Below are 13,241 nucleotides of genomic sequence, written 5' to 3'. Positions count from 1 at the left end.
GGTATGTCGTTCTTGGTCGCAACTAAAGCGGTGGTATCCATACACTACCTCGCCATGAAAGTCCCAGCCGCTCAAGAAGTTATCACCATTAAAGGGGACCAGCAGTCAACTCGTGGATGTTACTCTATGGCCTCCAAAGTCACTTACCAAATAGCTTCTGATCCGCCAGTGAAGGGGTACCCTAGTGGTAGAAAGCCCACACTTTATCCCTCAAAGCGAGCACTTGCTAGACAGCGGAGAACAATACTCAAAAAAGTTTCTCAGGTAGCCGACCCACCAAAGCAGTTGGGAACCTCGTCAATGGGTGTAGAAACAGTCGCTTCGGATGACTCGGGGGTACCCCATGGGGACCATATTGAGCCCAAATGTGAATTTAAGGCACTTTTAGATCTTCGAATACCGAAAGATGAAAAACAAGGTGCCCCGGTTAAAGACCCGGTTTCAGTCTCGATTTGTGCCACCGATCCAACAAAGACCGTCAAAATAAGCTCTAACCTTTCAGAAGAACAACAAAAAAAAGTCATACTACAAGTAAAGTGATAACACTTTATCTCCTTCTGCTTATTTTGTTTGTTTTCTTTAATGCTTGTGTGTTTGAAATATATGCTTGGCCATGTAGGGTACCCAGAGTATACCCCAAACTAGTCATTTTCCTAAGCCTTTAATAACAATAATAAGTGATCCTGGGATCCCCCATATTCTCCTTAGGATAATAAAATAGTGTCATATAATGATCCATATCGCCACTCTCCATGAATGCATTTTCTTTACAAAGTTTGATAAAGTGTGCTCTTTTATTCGCTTTTCGATTTTTTGATGTGGATGAGTAGCTTGAAATGCTATAAGAATATGTTCACCATTAATCTAACTCTATATATGTAGTTGACTATTATTTATTATGACGCAAGATGGTATCCATAGATCACCTTATTCCAAGGTACTCGAAGTACCTAACCTATCCCGATCATGACAATTACTCAAGGGTAGGCGAGCAACCGCCTTTATCTTCATTTATGTTGTCTATTTGATTCCACGCAAATGGCGGATCTTGAGGTTTTTGACCATGCGCATAAGGCGAATGGTGGATCATGAGTTTTTCAACCATCTCGCATAAGGGTAGGCAAGCAACCGCCTTTATCACTATCTACTTTGCTTATTTAACTTCAAGTTAATGGCAAATCATGAGGTTTACGACTATATCGCATAAGGGTAGGCGAGCAGTTACCTTTATTACTTTCTACTTTGCTTATTTGATTCAGAGCGAATAGTGGATCATGAGGTTTTCGACCATCTAACAAAGGGTACCCAAGGTACTCAGGGTACCCTGTGATAAAATGTCATTCATCGAATACACCAAGAAGACTTTAAGAAAGATCAGGAAAGGTGTTAAGAATCGCCATAATCTCCTAAAGATTAAGACAAGTATGTCTAAGTAAATCGCCATACACTGATGAGATAAGATTAAGGGTACCCATAGTACTCGGGGTACCCTACGATAGAAAGACGGTCCTCGTATACACCAAGAGGAGCCCTAAGAAAGCTTGTGATAAGTAGCCAACATATCTGGAGGAATCACCATATATTTGATGAAACTAGGTTGTTCTGCCATGAATTAACAGCAACAAGCATGTCTAAGTATCGCGATACACTGATGTGACAAGATTAAAGGTACCCCTAGTACTCGGGGTACCCTATGACAGAAAATCATTCCTCGTATACACCAAGAGGAACCCTAAGAAAGCTTAAGATAAATAGCAAGCATATCTGGAGGAATTGTCATCTGTTTGATGAAATTGGGTTGTTCTGCCATGAAGTAACAAATAGTTCAGTGAATATCCAAGCTTAAGGGTACCTGAGGTACCCCATGCGCCTTGTCAGTAATGTCGAACAAAGTTATATAAAAGGATGGTTATCTTCAACTTCATCCCTTAGGATAGGAAGATCAACAAAAGTGCTAGAAATAGCATAAACACAAGCGTTAGTATTAGAGGTACCTTATGGTGACTTTATCTGAGGTACCCCAGCTGATCTTCATGGGCTTTCAGACCAAGATGTGTGGGGAGCCCTGCTATTCTCAATTGCCTTCAAGATAGCCGGCTTATCCACCCAATTCTCCACTCTTGGTACCACCAGCCCTAGATCAGCACTCCATTCTTTGGTCATGATGCACTCAAAAGCATTGTCAACTATATTCTTCTGTTGAGGTACCAAGTCCTTAAGCATAGCTTAAAGCTCCTTAAGGTCTTTGACCTTATGGGCCTTCTCCTCTGAAACTTCATCAAAGTGTCCCCTCAAAGTCTTGTTCACTCCAGAGAGCATCCTTTCATGAGGTTGGGGCCCATTTTTCTTTTTGTGTACCTGGAGTGCCCTTAAGCTACCAGGAAAGGAGCCTTGTGATTTTGCTTTTGTCCCCGGAGCATGCGGAGGAAATGTGCCCTTAAATAAGGTGGATCCTGGGGTAACTGACGAACTACTTCTCAAATGGCCAAACTAAGGCATCGAAGTCTTTACCACAATGATCTATACACGGCAATCACTAAAAAACAAACTATAGGTAATGGTGGGGTACCCTAACAATACCCTCTACCCATATTTGGTGTTCGTCCCCAGAAATAGATAAAAAATTTTGATCAATCAGCTCCGTCCTTTCCAAAATGTCCAAATTGGTAGCCATTTCTGAGGAAAGAGAGCCCATCTTCCCTTTTTGGGTTCTCAAGGTACCCCTAGAGCGGCCATTTTTTAGCTTGGTCCATCCGCGCCAGCACTTTTACTTAGTAAAATTTGATGTAATGTCTGAACTTTTCATATCTCAAGATGTGAGGAGGCTAGGTACACCTCATAGAAGGAGTAGTACTCCGACCACCCAAGGAGCTGCCATTAGTTTGGTTAAAAAAAAAGACAAAAAGAAGATTTCTAGCTTAGAACTACATGAAGTTTAGTCAAGAAAGAAACTAAGGCACCCCTAGTCCAGCTACTCACCAAGCTAAACTCCATATCGCCACCTGTCACTCCTACTTAATATACAAGTTTCTTTTGCCTTCAAATACTTCTCGCTAAAAAGAAACTGGGGGGGTTGTTATTTGGGGAGAAATAGAAAAAGTAGCAGAGCGCCACGTGTCGACAAGCATAATAACTCCAACATAATTCGAAGTACCCATCATAATTCCAGAGTAACTCGAGGTACTCCGCATAAATCGGGATACCCCGTAGAACTCGAGGTACCCGATAGATCCGATTCAGTAGAATCCTTTAAAAAAGTCCGCCGTGAGAAATGTCTCCATATCTTGAAAGACATTATTTGATTTTGTCATAATTAAATATCAAAACGTCATATTGAAAAAGGGGGACAGCCGCCTGCTACCTCTGCCAAAAGTGAAGGACATTGTCTCAAAGACAGTCGTCCTCAGCAGCCTACCCGATAGCCACTACAGAGGTACCCTCGACCACTCTCCAGCGCACGCCATGTTTCTAAAGGGTGAGATACACTGCGAACGCCTTCTTGATTCCCAAGCATACACATAACGGCCCAAAAATCATAAAAATGTAAAAAGACGTGAAAGGTCTAAAAAGGGATAGCCAATAGCCAAAAAGGATACACCCCATGGCAGCTGAGGTACTTCATATATAAAGGTGTCTAGGTTTTATTCTCCATCATGTTCTCATTCACTCACACTCCACAAAATAAGCTTTCTTCAACCTTAAACATTGATTTACAGAGGGCTAGCAAGCTCTCTTTACAATTAAAAAGCTTGAGTTTACTAACTTGAGCGTCGAAGTGTGAACGACGGGGTACCCCGGCTTCACCTCTAACCTCTATTTCACTATTTTGCAGGCGTGAAGCTCATTTTGAAGGCCATTTTTCTTGGTTCAAGCCTTTCACCATTGTTACACTTCCCTCTTCCCTTCTTACCTCCTCCGAATTCATAAGCACCGCACACAACAAATCAGTGAGGTACCTCGTTTCCCCTAAAAATAAAAATTCATTGTTCTAGATAGATTTATCTTTTCCTACCCCCAAAATCTATCGAAAACAATAATAAAACCCCAACCTTCATATTAGACAAATATGACAAATTCGAGATGAATTGAATTTATAGTTATGTAATATTTTGGAGGGAAAAAAAAGAAGAAAAAGAAAAGGCTTAAGGAGAGTTTAAAATATAAGAAGAGAACAAACTTTAAGAAGAGTAGTTTTTAGCATATACCTAAATTAGATTAGACATATATACACGCATCAAGTTTTCCAACTTTATATATACTATTGATAATTGATAGACAAATAAGTAGTTATGCATGTTGTAGAAGTTATTACATTCACATAACTTCATCAGTTGGAGCCCATAAAGTAGCCTGGACGAATTGCTAGAAAAAGAAACGTATGTTAAAAGCAGACTAGGTATGGACGTTGCATTTAATTTAAAGAGAAAGTTCATGTTTTGTTTATTGATACAGATAGCCCATCCAGCAATACTTCTGAAGTATCTCAAATCGTATTCATTGCTGCAATGGGTAGAAATAGAATTTATAACTAAAAGGATATTACTGGATAATGTCATTTCATTACACAAGCTTCATATTGATCAAAATCAGTTTGCTTGTGCAGTCACTAATGGCGAGTAATGGTGTGATAAATCACTTTAACTGTTTCGTCTCTAACCCACTCATGAGCAAGTTCAATAACCATGCAAATATATCGTAAAAGCAGCTTTCTTTTTCTTTTTCTAATTTTTTTTAAATTATTTGGTGAACATTAATTAATGAAAATACAGTAATTGTTCTGTAAATCTAGCTAATATCAGAGATACTATACCCAATTAATGCATGCATGATATTGTTAGTTTTAGTATAATTATTGTATACTTAATACGATATTAATTTATTATATTGGACAAAATCAGTTTGCTTGGCAATCACTAGCACAGTGATAAATCACTTCATTATTTTCATCTTTCTCTTGAAAGTATTAATTCATAACATGTTCCAGAACCAAGCACATGTGGTTAAAGAGATTTTTTTTTCTTTTTTATTAATCAGTTATTTAGAGACAAATATGGTGTCTCAATAAGACTGGTCGAAACAGTTGCATCCATGAAAGCTCAAGTTTGGTGAACATTAATGCAACGCCCTCAAAGCCCAGAACCCTAACTGATCCATAATTCTAGCCAATGAGAAGATTACACACAGCTGGTCTCTATTAATTCTTCCATCTGCTTGATTGCTCCATTTCTTAATATAAATGCATACAAGCGTCAGATCAATTTTTTTCCCATGCACACCCATCAACTCGATCAAATTCTTCGTCAATAATCTCTCTCTCTCAAAACCTCAGCCATGGTCAACGACTTACTAATTCACAGCATCCGGCTCTCATCGGTCGGGCCGGGGAAGGCGACCGGGTCCGACGTGGTTCATGAGCTGAGCGGCATGGACTTAGCCATGAAGCTTCATTATCTCAAAGGTTTCTACATTTTTAGAAGCCATGCCGTACAAGGGCTAAGCATCAAGCTCATCAAGGAATCAACTTTCTATTTGTTCAACAATTATTACTGGACTTGCGGCCGGCTTAGACGATCGGATTCCGGCAGGCCCTACTTGAAGTGCAACGATTGCGGCGCCAGGTTTGTTGAGGCTCAGTGTGACAAAACTGTTGACGAACTGCTGGAAATGGGAGACTATTCTTCTTTCCCGAATCTGCTTGTTTATCACCAACCTATTGGTCCTGATCTAGCGTTTTCCCCTCCAATTTACTTACAGGTAAGGCTAGCTGCGTCGTTTACTTTCTTGGGAAAAAAAAAAACTTATTGAAAAAGAATCACATGAGTTTGGTAAAATGGTCATGGAAATTTTTTATTTAAAAAAATAGGAGTATGTCTACGATTGAGACACATATTTTATTTAAAAAATACTTGTTGTAAAGAAAGATTGAGAAAAAAAAGAAAAAAAAAGAATAAATGAGTAAAAGGAAAAGATAAATATATTTTATCTTTTCTCTATTCTTTCTCTGTGCCTACCACTATTCATTTTATTCTGGTGTTCAAAAATAAATGTGGAAGCTATAGTGTAACAGAAGCGTGTCTCAAAAGTCGAAAGGGGTATCTATGACCATTGCGTCAAAAAATCACCGGGTGTTACTATCACTTTTCTCAATTACGATCATAACACTTTCCAATGCTATAATTATTTTAACGAAAATCATCAAAGCTTGTTTGTTAAAAGTAATAATTTCCTCCATATTTTAAAATCCTTTTCGCCATAAAAATAATTATGTTAACTTTCAACTCTTTTGTGTCTTATATACAATCTAGGCGCCATAAAAAATTTTATTGATCAACTTACTAAAATAACAGTGGGTTTTGAACATTTTATCATTTAATAATTATATAAACACAAGTAGAAGTATAAAAAAAAATAGCACGCAATCAACTAGAAGATAAAAAGATTAACTATAAAATTGGGGAAAAAAAAGTTCACAGCAGAAAAAGAATTTTTTTTTATCTTTTATGATTTTTGTACTAAATTTTATTCTATTTTCAGTGCATATATTATTTTTCTTTACTTATTTTTTAGCTTTAAAACAAATTGAATAGTTAGCTCCGAGGTTGGTTGTTTCCAGAACTGTAAAATCATAAATGCGTCGGTGAAATGCTCGTGCGATTGGTGTCTTCACATGTTTTTTTGTTGATTCAATCGATCTTTTTTTAAAAACAAAATAATAATAATAATCCTGGAACAAATTAAATACTTTATAAAAGAATAAACCTGCTGGACCACTATTCTATCTTGAATTTTCTAAGTGCACATTTTACTAATTGACATCAATTGAAAGATTGTGATTAATTTCAATAAAATTTACTAATTATCATTATTAATTATCTCATTAACTTGTGAAGTAGATTATTATTTTTTATTTTTTTATTTTCTTCAAATTAGAATTATTTATCTTTACAATTTTTTTATGATTATTTTTCATATACATTATAAACTACAACAAAATCAATTGATATGTCCGAATTTAGAATATTAAATGGTTGTATTCACTTTAAGATTATTATTTTATGATTAAATGCTACTTATTTGTATTCGTTGAGATATTTATTATTTATTTAGTATTTAAAATTTGTAAGGGTACAAATCCAAAAGTACTAATTTTTAAGCTTTTAAGTTCAAAAAAATAATTTAATATTTTATCAGAGATTAAGTAATATATATATCATTCAAATTCAGACGTTTAGCTCCCTTTAAAATTCAACCAATTTAAATTTATTCAGACTTCAGACCAAAAAAAAAAAAAAGTAGTCATCTCAACATTATTTATCTTATCATATTTCTTTCTCGCATGTACATAATTATATAAGAGTCATGTGTATACAATATTATACAATATTAACTAATTATCTTTTGATAGGTGACCCATGTTGAGCATGTAAATAGTTGGTAATACTAGTTAGTTCAACTCGTAATCTTTGTTGAAGTGGTATGGGCAACAAGGGATTCGTACCTTGTATGCATAACGGGGATAGGGATTTGGTTTCCATTCATAAAATGTTTTTTCAAAAATTGGTTTTTTTTTTTGTTGGGGGGGGGGGGGGGGGTGGAGGGGATTTGGATAGAGATTAATAAGACAGTTAGTTTGGCCTTGTAAATACGCTCAGATTTACTGCGTTTTAATATTTGGGGTGTTGCTCCCTTACAACTTATGTAAAGTACATAAGTGACTGGAGATGGACAGATGAGCCAGTTACACCATTTTATTAGGGCTGTGCCTTACAGAATCCTTAAGCTAGCAAGCCCCGTTTGTTTGTGTTATATGCATGATCCCCTTTATCTTCTCTTTCTTATAATTCTCCCTCCCTCTGACGCGACAGGTTACATGGTTCAAATGTGGAGGAATGTCACTTGGCATGAGCTGGGCCCATATTGTTGGAGATGCATTTTCAGCTTGTGAGTTCATAAATACGATGGGCCAAATTCTCACCGCGATTAAAGCCAATGGACCACCCACTTGTGCAAAGTCAATTTCACCCGGCAAGATAGTGAAATTAGAAATGTCATCATCATTTTTCAAACCCAAAGACCCAATTTCCATAACATGGGTCGACCCGGTTGGAGACCATTGGGTAACTGCCAATAACTGTAAGATGGACACATTCTCATTCCACTTAACAGACTCCCGAATTTCCCATTTACAATCAAATTTCAGGAATCATCATCAGATTCCAGTTTTTGAGTCTCTTTGTGCCATTATTTGGCAATACGTAGCCAAAATCAGAGATGGGTTTGGACCAAACAATGTGACAATTTGCAGAAAGGGTTCTCATATACGGGAAAATGGGAACTTAAGCAATGGTCAAATTATAAGTGCTTTCCAGGCAGATTTTTCTGTCATGGAAGCTGATTTGGAGAAGTTGGCAAGAGTGCTTTGCGATGCTGTTGAGGATGAGAGAAGCCTGATTGAAGAAACAATGGAGAAGGGCAATGGAGTGGCAGATTATATTTTTTATGGAGCAAATTTGACATTTGTGAATTGGGAAGATGCTGATGTTTATGGATTGGAATTGAATGGAGAAAAAGCAGATTTTGCTAGCTTCAGTATTCAAGGTGTTGGCGATGAAGGAGCCGTTTTGGTGCTTCCAGGTGGAAAAGGAAGAATTTTGATGATAATTCTGCCAGAAGATCAAATCCTGAAGCTAAAAACAGAGCTAAAAATGAACGGAGTGTTGTGAGTATTACTAAGTTCAGTTGATAAAAATAGACGGTGGAAACAAGAGATCTGATGTTCAAGCTGTAAAATTACTAGCTATATTATGTTTAATCTTTTAAAAATAATAGTTTGATTTATCTAGTGCTTGTAAAAAGTTTATTTTGGAGAAGTTCTTAATTAAAATATACATTGCTTTAGTACTTATAGGGTTGCAGGCGAGACTGAAATAATCTCAGTTATTCGAGAATTTACTCACCAATTATGTTTGAGTTGTCAAATTAATTTTATTAAATATATTGATTTGAGTTGTTCATTTTGACCCAATACACTATCAATCATCAAATAAGAGATTACCAAACATTATAATTTTGGAATAGATCCTCAAATAATAATCCCCAAATAAGTCTACCACACCCAAAACATAACTCTACTCGTGAAAGATACCAAGGATATATTTATTACTTTTTAAAACACCTTATGAAAGTTAATTTCTTTCAACCAACAGAGGTTTAATCTTTCTAGAGCTCGATTACGTACACCTTTTTCTTTTTTTTCTTTTTTTCTTTTTTTCCCATCATTCAAAGTAATTGTGGAGCACCAAAACTTCAAATCTAGGATTTTCTTCCTTGGAACCTCAAAAGAAGTCATCAAATCGAGTTGATTTTAAGGATTTCTTTGGGACCCAATACACTAGCAATCATCAAATAAGTAATTATTAAACGTAAATTGGGAAAAAAAATTCTCAAATAAGTGATTATTTATTGAGAATCCAAGTAATCTCAAACGTGTATATCCAAAATAAATAAATAAAAGGATAATCTCAAACGCGCACTAAGTCAACAGTGCCTCAGCCACCTTGTACTATTCATGGAAATTTTCATTATTTGTTGGATTAGCCATGCTTCTACATGACCACTCTTTTTCAAGCCTCACTTCTCACGTCACATCAAGCCAATGCTTGTTGGCCTGTCGATATGAGGGCTTAAAGGCTGAAGCCTTGCTCTCCGCAAAAATCTACGAACGATATAGCAGTTGAATTTTCTTTAATTTTTGTCATTTACTTTGAAACCAATCAAATAGGGACATCAACGTCGGTAGCCTCTTCTCCACAATTAAACCTTTTTTGGAAATTTTTCAAAAAACAAAAAACGTTTTTTAGGATAAGCTTGAAACCTACACAAACTTACAAATAGAGTAAAAAGAGATAATGAAAGCACGAATAATTTGAGTGAATACAACAAAACTTCCCACCACTTGCAGCCATAGAGAAAAGTATACATGGTAGCTCACAGAAACTCTTATTAGTGGGCAGAAATTAAAAATGTCCATTTCGAAAAAGGAAATTCTAATTTCACAAACAATTTGTGTTAAACGTAAAATATGCTCTGCATGTATTTCAGAAACAATTTCTCATTAGGCCTCCCTAGCCTTGCTAAACATACCGCTTCCATAATTACATGTTCCATAACCTGGTTGAGTTCAATTTTCTTGAACAACCACACAGTCATTGCAACTCATAAACACAAAATAGAACAAAACTAAACTTTGTTATATAGAATATGTCACTAAATTTATATGTACATATATTATCACAATTATGTTGACACAGCCAAAAAGAAAACTATACAATTTCGGTTTTGATAACTGCTAATTCCATTAGAAAATACTTTTATCATTCTTCCAAGCAATTCAAAAACCCCCATAGCACTTTCATTTCCTCTTCCTAAGAAAAACCGACAAAACCTATCTACAAGGTAGAAATAAAGATTTATATAAGCTATAAAATAAAAACATATCTATCTGACTTATATAGAGCAGAGAGATTCAATTTACATCAAGAAACAATCGGATATTTTTAGAGTGAAATGCCAAAAGTATAAGGGTGTAAACAACACAAAACACAGTAAAAGCTCGACAAATTAACACGCAAATCAATTTATGCCTTGATTAGATATTGTTTCTTGCTAGTCCTGACTTAATGGGTTGTAAGAAACACAAAACACAGTAAAAGCTCAACAAATTAATACTCAAAATGAATTTATGCCTCGATTAAATATTGTTTCTTGCTAATCCTGACTTAGGACCAACGTGCTTAATTATAATCCGATTAACTAATATTTTACTTCATTAATACAATTTTTCCTGAGCCAAAATACTACAGAAAGTCTAATGCCCTAATAATCCAAAAATTCTCGAAAACCCAAATCAATCAAATCCCGTAACCATTTGAGTTTAATATAATTCTAATTTTTGGAAAATTTTATTCAACAGAAACAAGAATGAAGCGAATAAATAAACAATACCACGTCGTTTTGCTGGCGTCTTCGGGCGGAGAAAGCTAGGTGAAGGCCCATGGACAAGTCGCGATCGTAGAGAGCACGCAATCCGGGATCCGACAGCGTTTCATAGGCCTCCTGGACCCGAATAAACCGCTGGGTGTATTCCTCGACTCGATCCGGCGGCGATACGTCAGGATGGTACTTGCGGGCCATCTGCTTATACGCCTGCTTTATCTCCACCAAGCTCACGGACTCCGGTATGCCCAAGAGATCGTAGAAGCTCAGCTCCTTCGATTCGTCGACTACAGCAGTAGCAGTAGCCGTACCGCCGGCGGCGTCGTTTAATTTCGCCTTCACTTTCAACGACCCGAATGATACGCTGGTCGGGTAAATCCGGGGAAACCGGTCAGGTTTTTTGTTGGTGGTTGGGGTAGTGGTGGTGGTCAGGAAGCGGGATTCGCTTCCGGGAATTATCAATCCATAGCTGCTGCAACGCATCTCTCTCTCTCTCTCTCTTTCTCACACTCAACTCCCTCTGTTTGCGGTGCTCTGATCTTATTCTGTTGCTGGTTTTATTTTCTTTTATTTTTGGCTTTAGTTTTAAAATAATAAAGTATAAGTCCCTAATCTAGTACTTTTTTCTCGTATAAGCATCAACTTTCTCCAATTGTATCTGATATGTCCCCACTCTTAAATAGGGTTAGCAAAATTCCTTGAATCCTCCCCGAAATTCGGGATTTCGGCCCATTTGAATGAGATTAGTATAAAATTTTATCTAGATTTATTTTTTAGGTCAAGATTTGAGACTCAAATCTATCTTAATTCACTGTTCATGACAGGATTTAGAATGTTTAAGAATCTCGATCAAGATTCTAAATGTCCCGAAATTTGATTTTTTAAAAATGTAAGATAAGTTGGCTTGATGAAACACATAGATCTTATATGTCGGTTATATATGTATGGTAATTCATCTTGATAAATAATATATATAATACATCAATTATAAACATACAACATGTTGGTCATACCATATGAAATTCATTTATGATAGAATCTGCAGTATATGAAAAAATTTCATGTCATTCTAGACAATTTAAATCTTATTGTGTCAAGATAAAAATTTATTTTTGTCTCAATTTACAATTAAGAATGGGACACATATCTGCAAATCCCAACCCTTCCCTTTCTGTTGCCTAACCTTGCCAATCTACTCTTCTCAAATGACCAACGAATCCTTATATTTTGCCTTCAAAAGTGCGTGTGGCAGGCCGGTGGGGAAGGGGGTATTACAGGCATTTCAAAAAGTGATTGACCTCTTGCCTATTGAGGAAAAATTGAGAAAATGTAAAACATTAAGGATTCACATGTTATTTACTATAATTTTTTTTATTATTATTTTAAACTTATGGTATCGGTTAACCTTCGCTTTCACCTTTGCAATTCTTTAATAAAGTTCAAAGATAAGAGTCATGTGAGATGGAGATGAGAAGGACGATATTTTTGCATTGCCCTTCTTGGGAATATAATTAAATACAAATTAACTTGAGAGTAATAATTATATTTTATTTTGGATGAATTTACACTCCTCTGTATTATTAATATTTATATTGTGTTGCACTTTACACAAATATAATATTTGTTACGTTAGGGAGCATTTTGTAGAACGTGTTATTTATTATTTATGTTAGGATGGGTTTTGCACGACGTATTATTTAATACAAAGTTATACATAAAACTAAATGTTTGACAATTTTATCGGTTAAAATTAGGAATGGCAATTTTTGGGAATATAATTAAATACAAATTTTTGAAAATATTATTTTATTTTGGATGCATTTACGCTGCTTCGTATTATTATTATTAATGTTATGATGCATTTTACATAAGGTATTGTTTATTATGTATTATGTTAGGTGCATTTTGTACGATGTGTTATTTAATACAAAGATATACATACTAGGGATGGTAATGCGGCAGATATGGGTTGGATCTACTCTGCTCCAGATCCAGATCCATAATAAAAATCAAGATCCGTATCTGCTCCAGATCCAGATCCATAATAAAAATCAAGATCCGTATCTGCTCCAGATCCGTTATAAATCCATATTTTTTGCTTCATATCCAGATCCAAAATATATATATATATATATCTACTCCAAATCTGAAAAAAAAAAATCCAAATATACTCTAGATCTGTCATGAATTCTAAAACTCAGCAATAAAAAAATAATAATTTTTTAGAATGAAAATTGAAGGCTAAA

General features: G+C 35.6%; 2 protein-coding genes across 2 annotated transcripts; one reads left to right on the top strand and one right to left on the bottom strand.

Annotated features, from left to right (window-relative positions):
* Positions 1-5,095: 5,095 nt before the first annotated feature.
* On the top strand, positions 5,096-8,813 carry LOC18033139 (protein ECERIFERUM 26). Its single transcript, XM_006420947.2, has 2 exons — positions 5,096-5,754; positions 7,866-8,813. Exons 1-2 carry the CDS (start codon positions 5,332-5,334, stop codon positions 8,721-8,723), a joined length of 1,281 nt encoding a protein of 426 aa, XP_006421010.1. The 5' UTR covers positions 5,096-5,331; the 3' UTR covers positions 8,724-8,813.
* A 1,693-nt stretch (positions 8,814-10,506) lies between these two features.
* Positions 10,507-11,602, bottom strand: LOC18032854 (chaperone protein dnaJ 20, chloroplastic). The gene has a single exon (XM_006420946.2). It carries the CDS (start codon positions 11,476-11,478, stop codon positions 10,966-10,968), a length of 513 nt encoding a protein of 170 aa, XP_006421009.1. The 5' UTR covers positions 11,479-11,602; the 3' UTR covers positions 10,507-10,965.
* Between the last annotated feature and the right edge of the window lie 1,639 nt (positions 11,603-13,241).

The sequence above is a fragment of the Citrus clementina genome, unplaced genomic scaffold (genome assembly GCF_000493195.1).
Source record: "Citrus clementina cultivar Clemenules unplaced genomic scaffold, Citrus_clementina_v1.0 scaffold_9, whole genome shotgun sequence".
Classification (NCBI taxonomy): domain Eukaryota; kingdom Viridiplantae; phylum Streptophyta; class Magnoliopsida; order Sapindales; family Rutaceae; genus Citrus; species Citrus x clementina.
The sequence above is the reverse complement of the archived record's forward strand: the minus strand, read 5'-3'. Positions and strand labels throughout refer to the sequence as shown.